The sequence below is a fragment of the Alosa alosa genome, chromosome 12 (assembly GCF_017589495.1).
Source record: "Alosa alosa isolate M-15738 ecotype Scorff River chromosome 12, AALO_Geno_1.1, whole genome shotgun sequence".
NCBI lineage: Eukaryota > Metazoa > Chordata > Actinopteri > Clupeiformes > Clupeidae > Alosa > Alosa alosa.
The window spans coordinates 5,781,149-5,808,752 of record NC_063200.1 but is presented as its reverse complement, the minus strand read 5'-3'; the positions used below and the strand labels follow the sequence as shown (position 1 = coordinate 5,808,752).

Genomic DNA, 27,604 nt, shown 5'->3' with positions numbered 1-27,604 from the left:
CTACTTAGACTACCAAACATCAAAAATCTACACAACCTCAGTCTTACCATCTGTTTTCATAACCAGTATCTCCTACAGGTCATTTGAACAAGGCACAAACTCACTCAACTGTGCAAAGAGAAATATTTCTCACTTAAAGGAACACAGCGACTTTTTAGTGCTTTGCTTGAATGTGAACACAGTAGCCTACCAACTGTATTCGCTTACAAAATGGCTGTGTGTCGTTTGACATTGTTATTTGTACATGTTGTAACTATACAAATCACAGCATGTAAATAGGAAAATGTTGGAGTTCTTTTGTCACTATTGAATTAGAAGGCAGGGGAGTAGGCCTACTGCTGGCTGTTGAGCACAAAATATCAAGAACCTTAAAACCAAATCACGGATTGAATCTTTAAATTAATTTCACACCGACTGTGTAGAGCATTAAATAATTTTCATTTATTTATTTGAAACAAATACAATGAAGCACTGTCTTAACAAAAACTGGGTTGAACAGAGACACAGTGGAATACAGCAGCAGGACTCAAAGCCATAATGGCACTGACCAATCGGAAGGAGTGGTACTGTCATGTAATGAGGCAGAGAGCCAATCAGACTTTTCCTAATAGCAGGCAAAGAATACAACATAGAAGAAAACACAGATGCACAATGTTCTGTTGGTCACTTCTTAAATACATAATACACATTTTAACATTGAATGGAATACAATAGGAGAGCGTTTTGGCCCAAACAAGTGATCATCAGTATCAGAGCCCACAGTCTTTATCAGTTATCATCAGTCAGTCATTATCATTAAGGCAAGTGTTAACATTGTACTTGTCTTTTACACACACACACACACACACACACACGCGCACACGCTATCTTTCTCTCTCTTTTTCTCTTGCACACACACAGGCTCTTACACTCTTTTTAAATCCACACAAAAAAAGAAAATGTAATGAACACCCACAACAAGGTGGAATATTACATTAATATTATCACAACCCAAAACCTAACCAAAAAAAGCGCTGTGTTACAGTATGTGGTCTCTGAGTCTACCAGGCAGTGTTAACTGGAATTCTTCGATCATGCGACACAATAAGTACTTCATAGGGTTTGGTCACACACATACATTTGTCTTGAGCATTATTATAAGAAGTGTGAAATTTGACTGTGAATTTGAGAGGGAGGGAGAGAGTTTAAGAGTAGAAATAATAATAATAATAAAAAACATTGATGCTTTTGTCATTCACGCTGCAAATGTTGTCACTTTCAAATTAGTTGTGCTTATATTTGCATGTGGTCACAGACTCCATTGAGTGTCCTGTGCTGCTGATAGCTTTTCATCAGCAGGCTGAGTGAGTGGGCTACTCTGACCATTCATGAGACAGAGACGCTCCGTGCGTAGGAGGTCCCATGCAGTGCGTTTCTTTCACTCCAGGTCACACACACACACACACACACGCATCGCGTGCACGCACACACACACCCGCCACTCATTTTGTGAAGCATGTGCGAAAAGGTCTATACAAATAAAGTTTAGTTACATAATTACTTACAAACACATACACACATGCATGCACTCACACATCCACACAAATGCACGCACGCACGCACACACACACACACACACACTTCAGCCAAACACCTTCTGTGCTCTTCTATACATGGCAAACAGTCCATTCTAGTACATTCTAGTACGGGACCTTTTGTTGCTGCTGAGGTTTGAGAGATTCTTGGCAAAAAAATGAAAATCACAAATATCACAAATAATGCCTCGTCTTTCTATCTCTCCCTCTGTTTCTCCCTCTCTGTTTCTCTCACTTATTCACCCCTTTCTCAAAAATTGTATTCTGTGTTGTTGAATGTCAGCATATGCGTTTGAGAGAATTCACATACAGTGCAAATCTGACTGAAAGGATCCCAAGGGGGCATAAGCAGTGCCTAAATGAACCTTTCTTGCTCAATCTATTATCTGTATTTCACTTGTCCTTCACCTGCCCTTCAATGCTGATGAGTATGGGCAGCACCACATTGTGGACCAATAACTACTGTTTAATCATATAGGATTCAGCCCACAAGATGATTCAGCCCACACTCACTGCTATGCCTTTTGGTCAGGACAGGACACTATGGCAGATAGCACTCTCAGATACTGTGCATAATTATATTCTCTCTCTCTTTATTTCTATCAAACACTCTCCCACACACACACACACACACACACACACACACACACACACACTGTTCCTCATGGTATGGTTCAGTTGGTGGTGAATGAGGATTCTGTTTAGGGGTCTGTTTATAACCGAAAGTGTTTTGATGAAACGGTTTGGTTGCTAGGGCATGGGCTGGGGGGCGTGTTTGGTCCAGGTGTGGCTCTGAGTCTGTGTTGTCAGATGCACGCCCTCTTGGCGTGGAGCATCTCGATGAGCAGGTTGTTGCAGGGCACCTCGCCGCTCAGGTGCTTGTAGCAGAGGTAGTCCTCCGCCTGGGCACTCAGCGCCCGCAGCTCCGGCAGGCGCAGCAGCAGCTGGCTAAACTTGTCCAGGAACTGTGGGTAGCTGCAGAGCGTGTACTCCAGCAGGGCAGCGTTGACCTGCTCCTGCACGCCCTCCACCAACGCCTGGTTCTCCAGAAGCTTCACATCTGTGGCCAGAGGAAGGAGTGGGGGGGAGATGTTTGAAGAGGAGGTTCAGAGGTGGCTTTTTTTTTTTTAGTTTAAAAACATTTTAAAGTTGTCCATTTAGGACATGTCATTTTTGTAATAAAGACATTTTAATTAAGGAGTGCCTCGGCTATCAGAGATTTCTTTCTCTACACCTCTCTATGCCTCTTAGACATTTCAAAATGACCTAGAAATAAAAACCGAGTGTGAAGAAATAACCGTTCTGACATAATGTCAGCTTTTGGAACGTACTCTCTCGTTGTGTCATTTGACACCTCAAAAAAGGCTGTATCAAACACATGCAAGGAAGAGTGTTGTTGCAGACACAATAGCGTGTTCAAGACAGCTCAAATTCTTCACACACACAGCCCCATTATAACAGCCCCATAAAAGACGAGAAGAGTTCCATAGAGATCTCAACAGAGAGAAGTGGAGAAAGAGATGGAACGGAAAGTGATAAAGAAAAAGCAGTGGGCTGGGGAGGTGTTTTCATTGTGTGAATTAACAGCGGCTTTCAAAATGCCTGGGTAGGAAAAAAATACATTTGTTCTTCTCATATGTGGGCACATGGACAGGCCTTCCCTGGACAATAGTCCAGCATTCAGAGATGTAGAAGTATTAACTAAGCCTCCCTGGGTTTTCAAGAGGAGAACTCAACAGAGATTGAGAGGGAAAATGGTTTTGCATTGCATGCACCTCTGAACCCATAGGGACAAAGCATGCAGTTACACCACACACAGATGCATACATGCACACAGATGCACTATGCACGGATGCACTATGCATAGAAGCAGACACACACACACACACACACACAAAAAACACACACACACACACACACACACACAAAAAAAAAACACTAACAGGTCAGGTAAGCGATGGGCAAAATGTAGTGAGCGAAGCTACAAGCTACTCTGTAAGCTACTTTTACAGGAGAAATCCTATGATTTTTCATATAGATCTCCATTTCTTGAGGTCATGAGTACTGTAGGTACGGAAAAAAAAAACTCTCAAAACACCTACCTAGCTCGAGTTGCCTTGCTTAAACAATTAGAGCTTCCAAGCAGCTACAGTGCTACACTCTGGGGGCATGTCCATGAGCCACCATGAACCCCCATGTTCATGCCCCCAGAGTGTAGCGCTGTAGCTGCCTGGCTGCTTTACGAATTGTTTCTTTTTTTTCCGTACTGACAGAGTACTCGGTGACCTCAAGAAATAGAGATCTATATGAAAAATTACCTAATTTCTCCTTTAAAAGTAGCTTATAGAGTAGCTTGTAGCTTCGCTCACTACATTTTGCCCATCACTGTACACACACACACACACACACACACACACACACACACACACACACACACTAACACAAACAGTTGGAGTTCTAGCTGAGCCCTCTCAAGCACTCTCATTATTAAAAGCAGCTTTTACTCCTCATAGAGTCCCACTAAATTGCCATCACTTAAGAGAACGCAGATGATAAAAGGCCATTCCCCACCCTGCGCTGTTGCAAATGCGGTGGACCCACATAAGTGTTAGTCGGGAGACGAACGAGCAGCGGGTCAATCCATTAAACCCCCATTGAGGGCGACTATGGATGAAGGGCGCCTCGGTGCCTTTGTAAACACAGTCTATTCAGGAAGCCACTAATTTTAATTAATGCCATTACCTGCTCACAGAGTGACTCAATCTAGACAAAGCGTTAGCCTCTGAGCGCACAATGACGAGATAATTTGGCATATGGCTATGCACGCTCGTTATCACGCCGAGAAATCAATTCAATGTCCATCTTTTCAGCAGATAATAACTCAGGGTCAAACCTCAAATTGAAAAATATTGAATCTTTTTTTTTTCAAATGAGATACGGATGTACTGAAGGGAGGTGCACCCACATCAGCAGCATGTTTATATGCTGTACCCACTGTGTAATGGCATATTAGGTGAGAGGGACTCTAGACTGACAGCTAAAGTGCATCTCACTTCCCCTGATTATCTATGTGCAGGGTGATAATTAGCCCACTTAGTAACTGATACACTCCGACAATATCAACATTAGAGGTTGGAAACGCCATGTCAGTTAGCAACAGAGAAGCTTTACACTCACTGACACTTTTTAGTTTATGGAGGACACAGTGATTGGACATTTTTGTACAATTTTGTAAAAAAAAGATCAGTATCTAAATCATCAATATTAGAGGTGTGATAATATAAATGAAGTAAAATATGAAATACAATTAAATAAATAAATCTCCTCACTCTCCTACGTAATCCTCTAGGAAAATCTGAGAACATTTGACATTTAATAACTTGTTTGTCCACTCACCGGGGTTGAAGAGTATGAGGAACTTGAGGCAGGCGATCTCTCGGCGGTCCACCTGGAGGGCCTGCAGCTTGCCCACCAGCTCCTGCCCCCTCTGCACCAGGCTGGTGAGGGTGGCGCCTGCCTGGGCAGCGATGTGCGCTATCTGAACCTGCCAGACATAACACACTCACTTAGCACTCACTGGGTCAGTGGCAAGGGTGGCTAAGAGTCTGGTAGTGTGTGTGTGTGTGAGAGAGAGAGAGAGAGAGAGAGAGAGAGAGAGAGAGACATGATTTTTTAGTGGAGCAGGTGCACGAAAATTGTGCAAGTAAGTCAGGACCAATATTGAGCTTCTCTCTCTCTATGTGTGTCTGTGTGTGTGTGAGTGTGTGTGTGTGTGTGTGTGTGTGTGTGTGTGTGTGTGTGTGTGTGGGCTCACCTCTTGGCCGGTCACCAGCAGCACGCTGTCCTCTTTGCCGTGCTGCACCTGCCTGGACACGTAGTCCAGCACCAGCAGCTCGCTCCAGCAGTTATGTAGCAGCTTCATCTGGTCCCCCACCTGAGCGCACCGAACAGCAACACAGGGAAAGACTTACAGTTGGCCACCCTGAGCGCACCGAACAGCAACACAGGGAAAGACTTACAGTTGGCCACCCTGAGCGCACCGAGCAACACAGGGAAATACTTACAGTTGGCCACCCTGAGCGCACCGAACAGCAACACAGGGAAAGACTTACAGTTGGCCACCCTGATTGTCTTTCTCTTGTCATCCATTTTGTATTGTTTTCCTCCCCCCATCTCTGATTCTGTCAATATCTCAGATTCTCTCGTGTTTCTTATTTACAGTTCTGTTGAACAGCTGAACTTGTTTCTCTGCATTGTCGTCTACTTCTGTCTGGCGGAATGCTTTCCTTCTCTCTCTGCCCACTCCGGCATGCAAGGTCCATTTAGGCTAACTGAACTGTGCTATGAGTTGATTCAATCTCTTTAATCACATCATTTTTATGAACATGGAAAAAAGCTTCAGAAATGAAGAATGGACACTGAACAATTGCTGAGACCAAGAATGACAGTAGTGCTCGCATTATGTCGGTGAGTGACCAGGTCTGTGCCAACGCAGGTTGCCTACAGAAACAACTATAGCTCAATGCCAGAAGAAATTCAGATTACAAACATCTGAATGACTTGGAGTGCCCCCACAAAATGGAGCGCCTAAAAAAGATCTGCAGAAAGTGTGGGTCATAAGGGCAGTAATTAACAAGTTTGTGACAGATAGAAACAGAGTTTACCTCGAAAAAAAATAGATACTTTTTGTGCACCGTTGCTAAGCAACTGTCACTTCGGCTTTCAGTTCACCAGGTCATGTGACTCAACTCAAGCGCGTTGATAGCAGCCATTCTTCAAAAAATGCATTGCCAGCACACTAGCACAGCTTAGGAAAAATATCCCCCCTCCCTCCTCTCCCCCACCATTAAGCCAGAAGAGTGGAGGTGAGTGAGGAGAGGAGGAGAGTGTGTCGCCATCATCCAAAGATCCTGAGCTTTGCATGAGAGATGTGCCCCACACAAAGGCATGCTCTTCTTTTGTGCCGCTCTGCTGTTGCCATGGGAAGCAAGTGTGCGACACATTCCTTTGGAGTCATACCGTACGCTGGCATCTATGAGGGGCTTCAGGTTTAATGGTGTTGGTACATGGACTTCAATGTCAAATCATTGGATTCTAATCGTTGAGACGCTCATCTAGAATCTATGGATATATTGTAGAGCCATTCTGTGCTTACCTACATATAACATATCAAATATTGATTTTGTAATATGTTCTTGTTTGAATGAACATTTCCACTATACAAACGGGGCTTGTACAATGTATAGAAAGTTCCCAACAAAGGTATTTCACACATCTTTCTATCAGTTAAAAGACAATGAAAAGAAAAAATGAGAAATCTTCTTCATTCATAACTGTAGACATAAAAATATATGCTTCTTTGAATCATTCAATCATCCCATTTTTTAAATATTGTATACCTATTCAATTCAGATATTCACAACACAATTGTCTATGTATAGGCTACACCAACCCATGTTCACATCCATACAGAAATATATGAATACATAAATGAATACATATGTATCCATGGATGCTAAATCTGAACACATTTACATTCAGACAGCAAAACAAAGATTAACCTATACATAAAATCTCATGAGGACACACCATTCACATTACAAACTAGCGCAGCATTGACACGGACCATACACTCTAAAAACAGATTGGTTAAAAAAACAACTAATATCGTTGGTTAAGCATATATTAGTTAATTTAACAAACATATTGGTAATTATTAAACCAATACATTAGTTATTCATTAACCAACATCATTAGTTAAGCAAATATTGGTTAATTTAACTAAGACACATAGGTTATCCATTAACCAATCTCATTTGTTCATGGATTTTTTTCCCTCAACAACCAATTTAATTGGTCAGCACTCACTTTAAGAAAATGAAATAACAAATATTATTGTTTAACCAGCTATCTGTTAATTTAACCAAGAGTTATCGGTTTACATTGAATGTACCATATCCAGGGTTTCTGTGGGGTCTTTGAAGTCTAACATTTAAAATATAAAATAGGCCTAGCCTGTATTTGTGAAGCTTCAGGAGTTTTGCCTACACTTTGCCTTTTGTTAGGCTATATTGAAATTATGACAGAATTTTCTTGATTAGGTAAGGCCCCTCTGTGAAAGTAGGCTAGGCCTATATGTCCTGTGTACATGGCTGCCATTTCTGCATAGCATGTTAAAGTTTAATGTTTTTTTTTTTTTTTTTTTAATTTCCCTTTGGGATCAATAAAGCATCTATCTATCTATCTATCTAAGTGGAGGATTTGACTGTTGATTCACATAGACTTATACATAGTTTTCTTTAAAGGCGCCAATGCCTTCAGCCCCTTGCATTCCCAGGGGGGATCCTGCAGTTTGACTGTGTCATGCTCCCATCGAGCCCCTTGACTGAAGCGGAGTGGTTCATAAAACCAAATAGCCTATATTAAATAGCCTATATTTATTTAGGTCTTAATTGGCAGATGCACCAGTGCGTGCATTTTGTGTGGACCACTTGCTTGAATTGTGTCTTCTATTTGAGGGGAAGTGAGCTTTTTTCATGTGAAGTTGCAGCCTGTATAGGCTAGTCCTAAAAAGTGTAGGCTATACCCTTACCCAGCTGGCACCTTGATGTCAATTTGATGTCAAGAATTAGTCAAGGCTTTGACCAACATGTTGAGCATAATTTCATACTATTTTAGCTTTACAAGCTGGCTTGCTTGTGATTGTAAAGAGGTTCAACAGGGACATGTAGTCACTATAAAACTTGGGTCAATATGATTAATGTTAAATCAGTCAAATTGATCTGAAATTGACGTCACACCATATGAGAACCATAATAATCATAATAGTAGTAATAATAGCCCACTAGGCTAATGTTACTATTGTTTGACACTTCTATCAATCAGTTTAGTAGCCATTTCAATGTAACAGTCTAAAATGGCAACAAGTTAATAATTTTCACATAGGCTACGATTGTGTTTAACGCTTTGATAAGCATGCGCACACACAGCAATTCCCATCCCCACCCCTGACTGACATTTCAACTCCAGCCACCAGTGACTTCAACTGTCACTTTTCTGTCATGCAGCTGACTACATGTGTAAGCTGTTCAAACTCTGCCTGTCCTTATCATTCAAGGTAAGAATTAAAGTACTTTGTATGTCAATTGAAAACGGGAATTTATTAGAAATATAGCTTTATTGTTTTCATAATGGAATGTTAACCAAATATGTTAGAATTATTAGCGAGCTAACATCGCTAACGCAGCGATGTTAGCTGTGAATGTTAGCTTTTCCAGTAACTAACTTCACCATTATGTGGAATATCTGTGTTGAATGATGTGTTAATATCATATCTAGCAATAATTCTGTCTGAGATGTCGTTATGAATAGAGTTTTAGTTTGAATGAAATATCTGGCACAAGTAGGTTAGCTCTAGCTAACTTAGCTAGCTGCTACATTTAAAGTGTCTTTACATGTCTATTACCATGAGACACAGATGAAAGTTGTTAACGTTACCTTGCTAACTTGGGGTGTGTGTGTGTGTGGGGGGGAGGGGGTACTTGCTCTGAGACATGTGTTTACTTAACATGCATGTGGAGTGTAGCAGTGCTTCAGTGATGGTCTTTTTCATGTTCTGTGTGTTTTTTAATTTGTTAATCTTAGTCTCCTTCTGTTCCCTCTGTTTACAGACTGTGTGTTATGAGGACTGCTTCCCTGAGAATGCTGAGTGCATTCTGGAATATTCCAAATGTGTGCCACTTCCATACGGACGCCCGCAAGAGAGTTCACTCATCAGGTAGAGACACACACACACATACACGTAGAATTACATTAGGGCTGTAACGATATGCAATTTGAAACCTAAATCGCAATACTCATATCCACGAACCTGTGTCGCGGTGTGAAAAGGCAGAACCGCGACACACCCTTTCTAGTGTTTCACACAGCGCTTTGCAGCTTACAGTATAAGCAACACACATCTTCCGCTTTACTTACCGGTAGCCTACGTTGTCCAAAAATACATAAATAAATCATAATTTCATACCGCTATTTTTGTACAGCAGTCCCAGCCTGCTTTTGCAAGTCCGATGGGGGATGATCTATGTTAAGGTCGTGTAAGCAAGAAGGCAAGTGCTGCTGCAGGCAATGTTGCGATAAGGTATGATATCACACAGACATACTACTGCTCAGAAGTGTAGGGTCACTGTGAAATGTGACCCTGCAAGGCGATACCAGTCGTTTTGGTAAAACTTACAAAATTAAGTTAATGTGCTCACATGAACGGCCATTGACTAAGCTTTCCATCGATATGTATATCGAGGGTATTGCAAAAAGTATCGCTAAGATAACCGCATCCAAAGTTGGCATGGTTCTCCTGTCACATTACGCCAGAAGAGGAGAAAATCACCTTTTGAAGTAATTGTCACGCGATACATATGAGGACACAGCAATTATTAGCCTTTACAGTAGTGTGACTTTGAAAGCGATGACTGACTATGTCCAGTTTTATCAACCGAGTGAGTGTCTTTTCTTCCCCTAGTTCATACCTGGGACGGTCATAAGGTGTCACTATAGAATAGAATTAATGTATTTGAAGTAAGGGGAGAAGAAGTTCTGTGTACACAGATTGTGCAGGCTATAGGCCCACTTTTAAAATGTGCTACGCTAATGGAAAACTTCTCCTGGTCCGTAAAAATGACGCCAGGATATTTCTAAAAGTTCAGCTTTTGACCGTTAAATTGCCCTTCGGCAAAGGTTCACATTCATATTCGGTTATCTGCCAAGAACGATAGAGAGCTTACACATTGAGTAACGAGTAGCCTAATGAGTACATTTTAGCTCTACTGTAAAACCTTATAGCCGCGTGGACAAAATGGAATGACTGCTAACTGTGTTTAATCTTCACCTAAATAAAGTCAGGGTTTAGAGCAACACCAAAGAGTTTTTGTACCTTAAAATAATGTTTCCAAAATCGTTTCAGTGGTTCATCAACTTGTAACAGGGTGAACGGCACTTCTGCATTCGGGTTTTTATGGACCTCTATCGGCTATAACCGCATTCATGTAAGTTTGCCAGATCGGGTACCGGTCTGTAGTTCGATGGTTCAAGACATAAGAAACTATTTGACTTGCATCTGATTTCAAATATATCGTGACTTTCATAAATCGCGGTAACATATTCTTAACCTCCCATTCTAGCCAGATGAATGTCGTTCCGCTTAGCTCCGCCTAGCTTCACTCACATTCATCTGGGACCTCTTCCATTGAGAGTGATTTCTCCAACCAACTTTATGGTTTAGCCAATCAGGACGCAGGGCGGAGTTTCATAGATGTGACATAGCGAAAGCCGACTGTGAGTCTGTTATAGCGCCACGGGTTGGCTTCGATGTGAGTGGTTGAAGTAGCACGCCAATAGATGATGGACAAGGGTTTATTCAATCATATGCAAGCATTTTTGATTAGGCCCAGCCTTCTGAAGCAACACTTCAATGGATCGGTTCCAGATGGATGAGTGGAGCTAGGCGGAGCGAAATTCATCAGGCTATTGCCAGGTTAACATATTCTACCTTGTCTGTGGACATCGTTATTTGCAAAGCCGGTGCTGGATAAACAAATAGCGTGCGTGCAGAGGGAAAGTTATTTGGTGTTGCTTTAACAGTCAAAACGTATGTTTATCCGCGAAATTTGATCACAATATGAAAGTGTAGACTGTATGCTGTCGAATGCAAGCAGCGTGTATCGCCCGCCTTGTTGTTGTTTAAAGGGAAACTTGGGAGGATTTCCCCCTCTGCTGGAGAAATTGTGCATTATGCTATTTCAAACTGTGGGAAAAGGTACCATAGGGTCCATAAAGCACATGGATTTGTTTACAAGCTAGCAAATGGTTAGCATAAGTTTGGCAGAACTATGTGGATATGTTAAGGTAAGAAACACGATTTAAAACGAAGCTTCTTGTTTCTCACTTCTCTTCCGGACGGTAGTCTCAATGTTGCAAGGTTGGTTTTCCGCCTGGGGACGCGCTTAGGCAGCGGGAAAAGTCACCTTTTTTCACCGAACAGGTCATTTAACCATCCAAATGATTTCTAAACGGGTTTATTACGTTGAAATAGCTGCCAAGTCCCCTTTAAAGATTGAATGTGAACGGATTTGGAGCCAAAGGCTAAAATTTAACGCGAGCTACAATTTGTAAGGTATCACCAATATCAATTTAATGTTATAGATGTATGGTCATATACATTCTTAAAATGGTTCTGGTCTAGACTTAAATATCTATTGAAAACTTCACAATGGAGGGTGTTTTTAGAGCGTGATCTGCAGGCTAATCTGTTGGCTATTTTTAGAGAAGGTGCGCTTGGGAGACCACTGATTTAGACTGTTAAACCCTGACTTTATTTAGGTGAAGATTCAACACATTAGCAGTCATTCTCTGTCCACGCCGGCCATAAGGTTTTACGGGTAGAGCTAAAATTTACTCATTACTCATTACTACTACTCAATGTGTCAGCTCTTTCCATCATTCTTGGCAGATGTAACCTAATATGAATGTGAAAGACTTGCCTTTCAGGGCACCTAACGGTCAAAAGCACGAACTTTTAGGAAATATCCTGGCGCCATTTTAGGGATGTTTTTCCATTGACGAGGGCCTAGCGCATTTTTAAAAGCCTATACACAATCTGTGTCTCACAGACTTCCTCCCCCCCTTTTTACTTCCTCAAATACATTAATTCTATTCTATAGTGACACCTTATGACCGGGCCCCAGGTATGAACTAGGGGAAGAAAAAGACACTCACCGGGTTGATGAAACTGCACATAGTCAGTCATTCGCCCAAAGTCACGCTTACTGTAAGGCTAATACTAGCTGTGCCCCTCACACTATCGCATCGCGACAATTTACTTAAAAAAGGTGATTTTCCCCTTCTGGCATATCAGAACAGGAGAACCACGCCAACTTTGATGCGGTTATCTTAGTGATACTTTTTGCAATACCCCTCGATATACATATCGCTGGAAAGCTTAGTGTATGGTTGTTCATGTAAGCACAATAACTACCAAAGCGACTGGTTTCCCTTTGCAGGGTCACATATTGGTGGTGTGTATATAGTGCACATCTGCATTACTTCTAACTATCGCACCTGACTTCTAAGCTGCTAGTGTGGGGTTGCTTTTATTTGTCACAAAGCTGAGTAGTTTGCATTAAAGGTGCTCTAAGCGATGTTCGGTAACGCCACTTCTGTTGACATTCAAAGGAAACAGAGAGCTAGCTCACCCTCGCTCCCCTCCCATGCAACTGAAACTCTCCTGAACGCAGTGCATCTCATCAGTGATTGGCTGGACCAATATGTTATGTTTCATGGTCCAGGCTGGACCAGGCTGTTTTGTTGGCCATGTTTGGAGCCTGGGCTGTCCAGAGACCGCTTTTTACAGTGTATTCAGGGGACAGGCAGCTAGTTGATGGTCAGGTGATATTTGTTTTATGTGACAAAAATGTTTTCGCTTATAAACATCGCTTTAGAGCACCTTTAATTATATTCATGGACACGGTCAATTGTAATATATGCTTACTTTCTTTTATATTCATATTTTGTTTTTAGTTTTTTCTGTCGCTCCAGCCTGCAACAGATATAGCCGGGCCTTCTAAAATCCAAGAATGAGGGAATGCCTGAAACAAGGAACAACTTCGGCAGTGTATGTGAACGTGTTTACCTGTGTGTGTATGAGTGTGCATGTGAGGGTATGCGTGTGAGTATGTATGTGTGTGGGAGTGTATGAGTGGTGGGTGTGTGTGTGTGTACAACTTGTGCCTGATTGTGCACCAGTTTGCTCATGGTTATGTGTTAGCCTGTACACTTTTGTTTTGTTTTAGGTGGGTGAATATTTATATATGTATGGGTGTGTGCTGTAATGTATGTGTTTGTGTGTAACCGTTGAGTTCATATCAGATGAGGGCAACACCATGCCAGTTTGATCATGGTTATGCGTTTAAATGTATGTGACTACACCTGTATGTATGCTTATGTATATTAGCCTGTATGCTTTTTGTTTCGCTTTTGGTGGGTGAATATGTGTATGGGTGGGTTGTTTTGTTGTTGGTTGTCTTTAAACAGTAAACTTGTTTTAAAATACCTTAAGTCATTGGTTATTTGTCAAGAAACTATTTAGTTATCAGTTTGTTGGTTAATACAGCCTAGTTATATTGGTTAATTTTACAACTGAGAAAAATTGGTTGAAAATTTAACCAATCTGCTTAACTAATGTGTTAGTCGGACACATATTACACGATCTAATGGTTAAAACAATCTAGTTATATTGGTTAATTTTTCAACTGAGAAAAAATTGGTTGAAAATGTAAATCAATCTGCTTAACTAATATGTTAGTCGGACACATATTACACGATCTAATGGTTAAAACAATCTAGTTATATTGGTTAATTTTTCAACTGAGAAAAATTGGTTGAAAATTTAACCAATCTGCTTGACTAATATGTTAGTCGGACACATATTACACAATCTAATGGTTAAAACAACCTAGTTAGATTTGTCAATTTGTCAACTAATGAAAATTGGTTAACATTTAACTAAGTCAGATTTGTCAATTTGACTAATAGTTAGTTGGACACTTAATACACAATCTAATTGGTTAGTGCAACCTAGTGGGATAGGTTAATTTGTCAACTGATGAAAATTGGTTAAAAACTTAACTAAAGTCCAATTTGTCAATCTAACTAATTTGTTATTCGGACACATATTACACGATGACATTGGTTAATATCGTGGTTAATCCAACTAATCTGTTTTTAGAGTGTATGTTTGATGTACACAGATCCTTTGAGAGCCTATGGCCTCTGGCCACTCACTAATAGAGGCTGTTGACATACGGGTCACGCATTTGTACTTGTTGACTTTCTAGCTCACAGGAGCACACCTCATTTACAGACTCAATGTGATGGCCGCTCTGAGCTGACCACTGTTGGAGTCACTTCTGTCCTCTGCAGAGCATGAAGCCAAAGCTCTTTCTCCTCTTAATCAATAGGAGTGGGCAAGAAACACAAACATCTCCTCTAGCAGCTTATGCAGTGGAATGGCACAAGAGATACGAGAAATGGGCAGCAAAAAGCAAAAAGTAAACAACACAAATAACTGAGCTAGTTATGATTCGGATATTTTATGTCCTTTGTCTCTGTCCAAGGTTTAGTCTAAAAACAAGCAGCTAAACTGGATATCAAGGAAGCGCAGAACAGATATGCTAATCGACTTGCTTGTATCTTTCTACATTGATGGCACCATTTAATCAGTAATACACAGTCTAAACAAACACAGTGTTTGTGTGTGCAAGGCAAATACATTGCCTGGTCATATCCTGCTTTTGAAAGCATGAGTGCGTTCATGTCAACATGTGTGAATGTGTGCAGCTATATATGTGTGTGTGTGGGGAGGGGGGGCTGAATGTATTTATGTCGGTGTGTGTGTGTGTCATCGTGTGTGTGTGTGTGTGTGTGGGGGGGGGATTTTGTGTTGTTAGGACACAAAGACCTGGAAACTACCCATCAACAAGTAGAAGGTGGATGTGTGGTGCTGTCAAATATCAGACAGTGTCGGCTTAGCAGTTGGCATGGAAAAAAAAGAAACAGCACAAATGATTATTGTACGTGGTTAGCATGCAGCAATACACACACACACACACACACACACACACACACACACACAAAACTTCCTCAATCAGAATGCATAAATATTCTATTCAAGTAGATGATCAAAAATGAAACATTAACTGCACCAAATTTCTAGAATTGCTGTTTCAAAACACATGAACTGATTTCAACCCCAAAAGAAATGATCTGGTTGGTGCTTCTCAAATTAGCAAACTATTTGGTGAAATGCAATCATTTCACAGTAACCTTCAATTACAATATCACAACTTCTGACTGAAGTGCCAATAGCCCCCAACTAAACACTAAGCATGTTACAGTGAGCATGTTTAGTCGGGGGCAGGTGACAGAAGTGTTTGGATGAATTGAAAGAACGGTCAACATTAGCAGCTTCTGTATAATATAAAGAAGCGGTTGAAAACCTTCAATAACATGGACACTGAATCGTTCTTGATAACAGTCTTGCCATTTATCCACATCAAAGTTCACTTGCACCAACAGTGAAAGTGTTGGAAGACGCAATGGCAAAAATTCAGCTATCTTTGCCTCGGTAGGATTAAACCATTTACCAAATTGCTGGCAGCTAGCAGATTGTGCATTAAGGGCAAAACTATTTTTGAGGGGAATTCACTATATAAAAAACAGTGACATCCAAGTCATCTGGGACTCGAAAAGTTAATCATCAAGACTAAATGTGTCATCACAAAATAAGCTAACACAATAGCCGTGGGTGCAGGCATTCCTTACTTATCTGATGGACAGAATGCAGTTACTATGAGAGAAAATACTTTTGAAGCGCTCCCTTGCTGTCTGTCGCCACAGCAAGCTAGTTTAAGTGTTTGGGGGCACAAGAAAAGTTTCAAATCAAAAGCTCTAATGGATTTCTTTGTGCAGATTCACCTCACACTATAAGACCTTGCTAAAAGTATTTCTGAGAGGCCTTGTATAGAATTCTAAAACCACTAGAAACCACGGATTAAAATTCCTTCTAAGCCTATAAGAGGAACATATGTTAGATAGATAGATAGATAGATAGATAGATACTTTGTTGATCCCCAGGGGAAATTCAAGAAAATTTGAAAAATTATAACAAATTCAAGTTTAGTTCAATTTGAATATAGACACAAACAAATTGTTATAGATAATGTATTAAAATGTATTGCTGCAATTTGTTTTCCAAAAATAAATATTTTAATATTAGAGTAAGCATAAACATGAAAGTAAAGGAGTTGTCCCAGGAATAAATGGCCAAATGCATCTGGATATAAATCTGTCATCGTCTTCATCTGGTGCTTATCCGAGTGGAACAATAGCCAAATTGTGGTGGGAATGAGAATCTCAGGGAGTTAGAGGCCAGGCAGTGGAGTGTCTCCTTCCTCCAAACCAAGCTCGGCCGTGTCTCAAGAGCTCTCTATTTTAGCACACGTGCACACGACCTTGCCATGTTCAATCCTTGCAACAGTACAATGCAATGGCAGCGCTAAAGGCACGTACACGTGTGTGCTTGCAAGCATTTCTTAAATCCCTGTGCCTACACACACACACACACACACACACACACACACACACACATACAGTACATGCATACACATCAGGGCCATAACCAAAGGAATGAAGGTGGGGGGTTGAGATAAGAAAAGTCATCAAAAGTTGTGGAAGCCATTTTTTCACCGCAAAGTATACTGAGGCCAACATCTCTGTTAAATTGGCACAAAAAGATCCAAAAGATCTTGATTTCCTCAGCTCCTGGCATAGCATAAAAGCTCAGTTTGCAGGAAAACAATCTACATTCTAATGAATTAGCTATAGATGTGCGAGTGCACACACACACACACACACACACACACACAGAGAGAGAGAGAGAGAGACAACTGCACAGCAGCTATCACAAATCACCACTCTACTCAAAAATCGCTCTTATTTTGACATATCTTCTGCATGAAGGTTGGAAACCACAGTTGAACTGCCCTATTTTATAATCCCCTCCTTCTCTCTCTCTCTCTCTCTCTCTCTCTCTCTCTCTCTCTCTCTCTCTAAGTGCTGGCTTGCTCCTTCGCAGGGCACTTGCAGGGCAAGAGCCACTAGCCGAACTCATTTCAGCACAAGTGGGTAACAAGGCACTTGAGTCCATCTTGAGTTCATCTCTTCCCCTTCGCTCCGTGAATCAGCCTCCATTAGTGACTCCCCTGGCCAGTCATCCCTGATGGCACGATCCTCCCCTGCACGGCCCACCAGAGCCAGTCATCCAGGAGGCATAGCTCTGGACTGTGTCATCACTGCCGTGCCAGGGAATGTTTTTATACATATATGCGAAGAATTATTGCTATGTGTCTTCGTGACAACATGAAATGCTGTTACTTACAGTATAATTAAATGCCAGTGTTAAAAATGTCATTGATGTTCATTATAAGGAATATGTGTGTGTGTGTGTGTGTGTGTGTGTGTGTGTGTGTGTGTGAAAAGTCCTTAGGCTACCTCAAATAGTAGTGTATCATTTCATTTACAGCAAAGGAAAGTTTTTTAAGCTTTTAAAGTAGTATTCAAATTGGGTGAAGAAAATAATATGTTTGATCTATCTAGTTTTGTGTTGCTAATTATTTCTATAAGCAATAATATAATTTAAACCATAAGTAAGAACATATTTATTATAAATAATTATTTATACAGCATATTAATAAAATGTAAAGGACATTCCAGCATAAACTACATATAATGCATATATGTAGATAGTAATAAAAATGTACATTATCATATGGGCTACATTACTTTTGTCAGCTATAATGTTTTACAACCCAATATGAGCAAACAAAACTTCCACTCTTTGATATAGCACAGTGCGATTCTAACAAATACTTCAATATTCAAACAAATGTTATGCAGATTCTAGAATTCATAGAAAACTGGGCTCAAACTAGCCACAGAGATAAATAAAGGGTAAAGGGGAGAGAATAAGCCCTGACACTATCAAATGCCTTGTCTTTAACCAGTGCTAATAGCCACGATACAGGCAACAGCGAGAGACCACAGACATTTAATTATACCTAAAAGTCAAAGAGTAGGCCTAAGGAGAATCCCTCCACCTACACACACCCAGGCCCGGGGTGGGTAATCGGGAAAATCGGAAGAATTCCCGGTGGGCCGCTTCACTTTTGGGCCGGTCGAGGAAAAAAAATATTGACATTTGTCACGTTAGTCTAACTTCTCTTAAAGTAGGCTACACGTTCCGCATTCCGTTGCCTCTGCATGGGTTGTAGCCTACCGTGTGAGGGAGTTCTCCCCTCCCAAAAAGACTTGGTTGGGTCCATATAGCCCGTCTTTTCCAAAAAGTTTTCTCAGATACGGATAGCCGGCCCGGCCCTACAGTAGCCATAAGCGTCAGGAAGGATGGATGGTAGAAAGAGGCCAGGAAGGACTGAAACGGCCAGGTAGATGCTAAATGTGCCAAGCTTCTAGATTAGGCCTACAGACAAAAGTGGCAATGATTATTAGCAGTTATTGGGCTAATATTGGACGTTTGTAGCGTTGTCAAGCTATTTGCAAGCAACATATTACATTTCTTAAAATATTAGCCTTTTGTATCTAATTCATAGACTTTGCAGTATGCAAATATTAATAACAAAACTGAAGTTTGATCTGTGTAGGCCTATGCGGTAAATATTGTAGCCTCTGAGCAGCAGATCAACCAGACCACTGAAAATGATGAGCCCGAAATTAGTGATGAGGAGGCCATGACTACAGGGGCAAGTAGAGAGGATAAATTAAAGTTATTTAATGTAAGAAAGAGCAAAATATTTATGCTACATGATGAACCTATATGCCTTGTTTGCTTAGAAGAGAATGTAGGCTAATAAAGGAGTAGGCTAAATCACCAAACAACAATATAGCCTACCCATGCAAAAAACATGTAGCCTAAACATTAGTTCATGCTTCTTTGTGGAAGCGTGGGATAGGCTACATTTCACAGGCTTTCTTTCTTTCTGTCTTTCTTTTTTCTGTTTTTGTTAACTTGTGGAATAGTGGAATATTTTTGTTAACTTCTCAGTTGAAGTGAATTAATATAACCTTTACACATTTGTTGAACCATGGTACTAATAAAAACTACAGGATAGTAGGCCTAAGAGCTGAAATGTTGCTTCATTTATCCAATTTCCACCACTATGGAAAACGTGGGCCGGTCTTGTGCCTGAAACTCCGGGGCTGAAAAGTGGCCCCACTCCGGCCCTGCACACACCTCACTACACTTTTCCCTCAACACCCTCGTGTACTGTCTGCTGGTGTAACACTGTTCTGTTTGCCCCCGCCATCATCATCTCATCACCAGAGTTCAATGGACAAGCCCCTATTAGTTCAGTAAATAGCGGGCGGTGGACACGTGACTGTCTGGGCTGTCTCCGTGTGTGACAACTTATTTGACCACTGATGACATGTGTTGCAAAATACAGCATAACATTCGCAATCACCAGAAGCTAAGGCTACATCTGTATCCATGTCCATTTTTGGGTAGTTTTTACGCCCGTAATCGGTCCGATTTTGACTGCTGTCAAAACTGAAACTAGTTCCTAAACATTAATACATTCAATACATATACAACTTTCTCTGATCAACTTACCTTGAGCTCCTTGAAGAATATGCAGCTCCGAGCCCACTCCACAATGGAGAAGAGTGTCTGGTCCGCCATGTGGCACATCAGGCCGAAGGTGCTGAGCTTGTCGTGTTTTCCTCGACTGTTCTGCTCCTGCTGCAGGTGGGCCACGATCTTGCTCTGCACCTGGCCCTCGTCTGGGTCACAACGTAGGAACTCCAGAACCAAGGGTGGCACGCCTGCTTGCTGAGGTGACCCGCCGGTTGGGTACGCCTGCTCTGGGTACGTGTACCCGACCACAGAATCCGGAGAACTTGTGTAGTGATCTGGGTACTCGGACTTGATAGCCCGACTGGGGAAGGAGGTATACTGGTACTGGTTCAGTAAGGGCCCGTGCGAAGGCATGGTCATGCCCAGCGATACGTGACCGTACAGGCTGCGATCATAGTCTGTGGGTGTGGTGGTGTTCGGGGTGGCGGGTAAGATGTTCTTGGGAACGGGCGGCAGTCCCTGGTGGCTGCCAGAGAAGCTATAGTCCGTCTGCGTGGGGGGAACTAACGGCGGCGTGGACTCCATCTTGAGTCCGCTGGCTCGTATCAAAGCTTTTTTCTGCTGCTTTAAGGCTCTGTCCCGTTTGTACATAGGGCCAAACTTGTTCCGGCCCCCGCGCATCCGGTCCGCGCGGACAGCTGGAAGACAGATAGGTCGTTTTATTATTAGCATTTTGCAGAGTTTCTTTAAACACAAATTGTAAGACTGAGCTGAATCCCTTAATTTCTCTGATTTGTTAAAAAAAAGAAAAAGCTGCCAGTCTAATTGAGGCTAGGATCAAATTCAAATTCAATAACTGAAAATATTGCGTCAGTCTAGAGCTATACTGTTACGCAGTGTATAAGTCTATTAATTAAGATAGCTGATCACACTATAGCTTCTGGCACCAAACCTAAACAAATTATTCAATATTATGTCCAGAACGACTGATAAACTCTTACATTTACCCGGGAAATTCACCAGAATAAGCTAGGCATTCTATGTAACCAAGTTTAGAACTGGCATAAATGTGTTGATGTTAATAGCCTGGTAGGATATAGGCTAATTGACTGGCTAAAGTTGTAATATCTGGCGGGTAAAACAAAGACATCCAATTGTTTAAATAGGCGATCTTGCCACACTAATTGAAAATAAAACACTGGATTTCCCTGGATTTTTAACTGGAAGTATGTTTACGAAACGCCAAGTAGGCTTCCTAAATTGAAATAGACTGTATTTTGTCTTGTATGCCTAACCTGTGGAATAAATGCGTTCAGATTAATGGCATACCTTCTAATCGCATTCCAACGCTGAGGCATTTCTGGAATCGACAAAATGGACACCTTTTTCTCTGTGTTTTGTCTATTTTACAGTCCTGACTTTCTGCGCAAGTGTACCGCTTGTTATTCTGAACAGTCCTTTTGAAAAAACCCTGAGAAAGACAAAAAAAAAAAGTCAATAAAAATGACAGCATTGACCATGGCATTTGCTGTAGTTATTGTGACAAATTCTGTTTCGTGTGAAATGTGCTCTAAGAACTACAAAAGATATAGCCTATAATTAAAATAGTCATAGACAAATTCACATATTGTGAAATGGTGAATTGCGCAGATTAATTTAACATTTACTGTAGCCTACCTTGCAGCTCTCGCAGGTCAGTAGTCCATAGTGGTATCCGGACACCTTGTCGCCACAAACAGGACATAATTCTTCCAGATCAACATCATAACTGTACTCCATTCCTTTTCACGGAATGTCTCCTGTCAAAAATGTCAGTCAGATTTCATTAGAACAATTCGTTCATGTCAAAATCTAATAATCCTGCAAAGGTAAGCTAATGTAAAAATGTTGTTTAGTCAGTAGACATAGATTTAATTTACCAATTACATATTGTCTGACACAGGCAAACTAGGCAAATATTTCAGAGTTCAGATAATATTTCAAAATGAAGGTAAATGAGTGGCTATTAAAATATAGAATGAGTTTGTTTCATTTCATGCAATCTCATTTTAACCATTTAAGTTCGGGAGAACATCGGCTATCCAATATATAGTTTAATGTCGCTAGGCAATTCGTTACCTGTTTGCGCGCTGAAACTCTTTATCAATTACATTTCAACCGCTTTCAGATTTCAGAAATAATTCACAATCGAATTAAGTGACAACCTGACATAATTGTTACCTGGCAGATCCGCGCTGTTCTCAACGCCGATGCGGTTTAGCAATTATGACTGTCTTGTATGCCAACTTTGATGCTACTCTCACTTCTACCAGATCCAGGTCCCTCGCTATTCTAGTTACGATGACCACGAGTTTATCACTTGCAGAAAGCTCACACCCACTGAGTTGGCCCCATCAACCCGTAGCATCTGACTTTACCACGGAGTGCGGCACCTCGTCATATTTACACGGAGGGGGGAGCGAAAAAGGCCGTAGCGCAAGTGATGGACAGGCAAGACGTCCTATCTGAGACAGGTATTCGTTATTAGGAGGAGACAAACCGCCGACCATAAGCATATAGTCCTCTCTTCCGCCTCGTTAAAGATCGTCAAAAAGACGTGCATTTGGAGTCGAGTAGTATTAGTCGATTAGTCTGTTCCATTGGCAGCCCTGGTAAGGCTAGTGGATAGATGCAGTAGGTAAGATTTTACAGTGCGCCTGTGGTGACAAGAAGGGGCTATGGTAGCCTAGCTTACATGGCTTTGCGTTCACAAAAACATAATCGTTCAGACGTGCGAAAATTTGCGAGGGAATTATAGAAAGCAGGTAGGCTGAGGCTCTCTTTTTCTAGGCATTATTGCAATTAAATGAAACATTAGATAATTAACATTAGTATTACCTGAAACATTAGACCTAGTTAAATGCTTGCAGAACTTCTTGATTGTCATTGTCTCTCTCCTATAGGCCTAGTCTTATTCTTATTTAGGCCTATAGCCATTTGTTATACATATAACACATCGGCTAAAACGTGTGACAATTATCAATCAGATTTTCAATCCTATGCATAAAACATTTATTAAATTGAATACATTTTAAAATAAAGAATGGACTACAAAAAGAAAACACGACGATCAGTGTTTAAATATTTTGCTCTTGTAGCCTATTGTCGCAATTGCAAGAAGCTTTAATTCATGTAAATTAATGTGAAACTTTTGTGAATATATACTGTAACGTTTTTTACACGTGGAAAAACAATCCCTTCTTCGTTTAGTTGTGAATAATGTTAGATCGTGTAACTAAAATAGAGAATTGGCCTGCTTTGACTATTTCTCAGGCAGCCCATGGAGAACATGAGCGATCAATTTTAACAAGGCAACTCTGGGAGGTGTTCGCTAGGCTACTAAAGAAACCCGGTATATTTCAGATTACCAAAGGCACCCAAATTGACTGAGAATATGATCGGTCAGTCGACGTGCATCCTTTTCAATCGCCTTCAGAACAGGCTGTTGCGCATTCCTCTTTATTGCGGATTTTCAAGGGCAACCCAGTCAAAGATAAGAGGGGTATGAAAAACACAAGCCTATACATTATAGGCTAAACAATTTGAGCTAGATAATAGCACTATTAATAATATGAGGTATGACTTGTGAAACGTTGAGATAACTTTAATCGCATCCATAAACAAAACAAACAAACAACAAAAACACCCATAGCCTACACAACAACAACAACAACAACAATAATAATAATAATAATAACAATAATAGGATAACATTTCCATAAAAAAACATACTTAACTTCCTTAATAATAATAACAATAATGATGATGATAAAGAAGAGCTCGTAGGCCTATTGTGTTGTGTCGTGTCGTGTTGTCATGATAAGCTAGGACGCAAAAAGATGGAAAAATCTCACAATGCAGGAGCTAAGATATATATCAATAAAGTATCTATCTATCTATCTATCTATCTATCTATCTATCTATCTAGGCCTATAACATATTGCTAAACCTTGAACACATCATTCTGTTTTAGATTAATTGAAGCAAACAGATAAAGGAAAATAGAGAAATCGAATCAGTAGCCTAATAGGTCATCATATACATGTAATATCACGTTTAGACAGAAGTTCCTAAAGAAAAAAAAAACGGCAATTATAGTGCTCAAGTGGCTTACTGGGTACCATGACAATTCATTTCAGTTTTAACAGGATTTGATTTATGGCGTCTGACATCGATAGACATAGGCTATCCTTGGTATTTTTTCACATCAGCTCCTGTCAAACTGAATTTGAAACATATTGACACCTATATTTCTTATAATTAAACTCAATAATATGCCATGCTTATGCAAAATAAATTATGGAGTATAGCCTCCAACATCGCCTATTTTGGCTTATTATATTTATTCTAAAACATGTTCAATGTTAACATTACGAAATGTTATTAAAGCAATTGTCGGATGGTGCAGATTAGGCCAAATTTAGCTCGTCACGGGGTGAGACCGACCTGGCCTAATTATTTTCGCTACAAATTAGCCGCACCACAATGAAACGATTAAGAAACAGTAAAACAGTTTCCAATTTCCATTGTGTAGCTTACACTTGAGGAAACCATCAGCCAGTACCCTACGTCTTTTCAATATTTCGCATTAACCTGCGCCTGCTGATGATCCTCCATTTTGCACTGTTGGAAATCTGACAATGGAATGACAGACCTGTGCACACATGAATTCTTCCCCAAGACACTCAGACACACACAAGAACAAAAACGCCCAAGTGGACCCATATGGTGCTATTCCCAGCGCCGTCATTGTTTTGCATCCCTCACAGAGAAGCCTCCACACTAAAAGGTAGCCTACTGGACTTAGAGCAAAGATGTTCCAATTAAAGTACGTTTAGGTCTGCAGACCTATCATAGACCCGCAGCGCGATTGGCCAGCAACAGTTGTAGCCCATTTCAGATAAGAGACCAAAGCAAGGAGAGGCAGATGGTTCCCCGTAACTTCAACGTCGCGCAAATAAATTATGTGAATTAATTCTACTCAGCAGTAGGCCTAGGCTATATTTAGCTAAATTGCGTGAAGTATGTATATTCGCAATCAGTAAACGGTCAACAGTCTTCATTCCAACAATAATATAGGCTAGGCTACTTTTACTTCCTGAATTTCCCCTTGGGGATCAATAAAGTATCTATCTATCTATCTATCTATCTTTAAATAGCATACGAATGATTATGCCCCAATGAGACGTGCCTATGTCCGAACACAGTCGCATGACAATCACACCTGCAGGGACAAATTGGCCTGTAATCCACTTTAGAGAAAGAAAGGGTTGATTGCAATAGTGATAATGGCCTTTCGAATAAATCAAAGCTTCTGGCCAATATGTATGTTTAATTCAACGATTAGGCGTAGTTGTATTAACCTTAAAAATGAATATGTAATGATACCTCACCTGCGCCTCTCCGCATAGAAAATGCGTTGTGTGGCAACACGAATGGAAAAACAATCAAAAGCCTCTTCTTCTAAGGTTAGCCACCCCAGTCTTTCTGCTGTACCACACGGAGTATGCTGCATCTTGGATTGGTTAAAGTCAAAATAAACATTTATTCGGCTAGCTGAAGGGTACAAAAACATTTTGAACAGAAGCCATTTTCTTTATTCATTCACCTAGGCCAGTGTTTTTCAACCACTGTGCCGGGGCACACTAGTGTGCCGTGAGAGATCATCAGGTGTGCCGCAGAAAATTACCCAAATGTCACTCACTGGTCCAGAAAAGCAACTGTTGCATCAAATAATTTATAACCACATGCTCTCATTGATTGTATGATTGCACTATTTGTGGCAGGCATTGTACAACGGGGGCCCCATATCCAGTATTCACAGAATCATCACATATCCAGTTCATAACAACAATTAAATTAGATATAGTCACCTACAAAATGAAACAGAGGGCTTTGTTTTATTGAGCAGGTCTTGCATAGAAGCCATAATAAGGCCATATCTGTGTATTATTTGAAATTTTAGGCTATGGTATGTTTATTTTTTCTTCACACGGGATGTTAGTGTGCCGTGGGACATTTCAAGTGTCAAAAGTGTGCCGTGGCACAAAAAAAGTTGAAAAACACTGACCTAGGCTACCGCGTTTTTTGGTAATAATACTGCAGAATAATACTGCAGCATTGCTCCATTGCAGTTGAATGGTCTGTATAGGGTAGCTCACCTTGAGGTCACTGTCGACACACCACCACCATCAGGTTGGATGTGGTAACTTCATCTAAAAGTGGTGTAAGCTTCAGTAGGCCTATACACCAAAGATTATATAGAGCGCTACACTCTAAGATCTTTGCAATACACTATGTGCTATGGGCATTCAGAAGAACGTTCTTTTGCACAGAATAACTGTAGCACATTACATTAGTACTGTAGTATTGTATCTCAATGACGTTCATATTGATGTGAAAATTAAGCAATGCAAGGGACAAGGAGAGCACAGGGGTGGGTATTCTATTGAGGTGGTCATTTTGCTGGATCCATTCTTAATGCTTTTGTTGCATTGTCTTATGCATTTCCCAGATGAATATAAACAGCTGGAACTCAAAATGTCCAGCAAATATAATTTTACCACAACAAAGTCTGTCTCCCTCTTCCTTCCAGTCAACTCCCCCTCTTTCCTTGACTCCCCTTTAAAATTGTCTTTTCAGACTTGTCGTTTTCTGTTTGATATGGAAACTTATTAAAAGTAGTTCTTGCCAATATACTGTTGGCCCAGATAGGAGAGTAGTGGAAAGAATCACACCCAAGCACAACACAGCTGTCTAGTTTTGAGACACTTCAATATCTCACCAAGCACAGATGGTTGAATGCATTGCCAAATTGAAATGATTTCTTCACATTCAAGGTCACCATCGCCTGGTTCGGATGTTGAGTGTAATTGGTCATTATTGTTCTGTAAATGGTCTAAAAGCAAACTGAAGCGTGCAGCTCCGTAAAAAGTTCATGTTTGTACGATGGGTGGGAGCGCATTAGGAGTGCGTGCCTAACACAACCTGCATTTGGGATGAAATGAACAAGTGTTTTCCCCAGTGAAAAGAACAAGGCTTGTATGCATGCCCCCAGCATCAGTGCATCATGCAGCTCAAAGATACAAATAACTTTATTTCCCCATCTGGAAAAGACCAATGTGTCCAGGCAAACTGGGAACAGGGGGTCAAAGCAATTTAGGTCTACAGGGCACCAATGTAATCTTAATAAAAGAAACAGCATTTCTTTTTTGCTGAATCAAAAAAGTAAAAGTAGCCTTCATCCCTGATGAATTAAAGAAAAAAAGACCTTCATCTTTTTGATTTGTGCCCAACACTGGCTTTTGTCAGAGCACAAAGTTGATATCTCAGGAATGGGAACCTACTGTTGTGACCTCACCCTACCAGTTTGACACAGCGAGTCTAAACATGCTTGTATTATATTTGGTCTACAGTTCTACATTATGCCTGCTCAGACAATGAGACCCTTAAAAGCCAAAATAAAGAGTGAATTTAGCTCCATTTTAGAGTGGGTCTAACCGACTTAAATCGATGTCCCGCAGTCAGTGATATTTCTTTCTCTATTCATCATTCAAGATGTGGATATGTCTTTGGTTGGTTGATATTGGCCCTCAATCCAATTGGCTCACATTTGCAGCGCATTTTCAAACTTTTTTTTTTTTTGGAAATCAAAGAGAGAGAGAAATTTCTAAAAAGTATCTGCAGTAGCTCATAGCCTTGATCTCTCTTTATCTCTCCCTCAGTGTGTGTGTGTGTGTGTGTGTGTGTGTGTGTGTGTGATGTGCATGGTGGTCCTCAGGCTCTTATC

At 40.7% G+C, this 27,604-nt stretch overlaps 1 protein-coding gene and 1 long non-coding RNA gene across 3 annotated transcripts; one reads left to right on the top strand and one right to left on the bottom strand.

Moving 5' to 3' along the window:
* Positions 1–431: 431 nt before the first annotated feature.
* Positions 432–22,160, bottom strand: nr5a1b (nuclear receptor subfamily 5, group A, member 1b). The gene is made up of 7 exons (XM_048258472.1): positions 21,997–22,160; positions 21,454–21,575; positions 21,106–21,247; positions 19,813–20,474; positions 5,389–5,508; positions 4,971–5,118; positions 432–2,634 (listed from the first exon to the last, which is right to left on the bottom strand). The coding sequence occupies exons 2-7, from the start codon at positions 21,553–21,555 to the stop codon at positions 2,381–2,383; spliced, it is 1,428 nt and encodes a 475-aa protein (XP_048114429.1). The 5' UTR covers positions 21,556–21,575; positions 21,997–22,160; the 3' UTR covers positions 432–2,380.
* Positions 8,582–13,189, top strand: LOC125304317. Of its 2 annotated transcripts, none has more exons than XR_007195223.1 (4): positions 8,582–8,691; positions 9,245–9,351; positions 9,620–9,714; positions 13,167–13,189. It is a non-coding gene; the product is annotated as an uncharacterized LOC125304317 (long non-coding RNA). The 2 variants fall into 2 exon arrangements; XR_007195222.1 differs by having other exon boundaries at positions 9,617–9,714.
* Positions 22,161–27,604: the final 5,444 nt, after the last annotated feature.

Coding starts and splice junctions, on each gene's coding strand:
- nr5a1b (XM_048258472.1), bottom strand. CDS start 21,555: ATGGAGTACAGTTATGATGTTGATCTGGAAGAATTATGTCCTGTTTGT. Junction 20,475..21,105: donor CGTTGGAATGCGATTAGAAG/GTATGCCATTAA, acceptor TCTGTCTTCCAG/CTGTCCGCGCGGACCGGATG. Junction 5,509..19,812: donor TATTCTTCAAGGAGCTCAAG/GTAAGTTGATCA, acceptor CGGTGCGCTCAG/GTGGGGGACCAGATGAAGCT.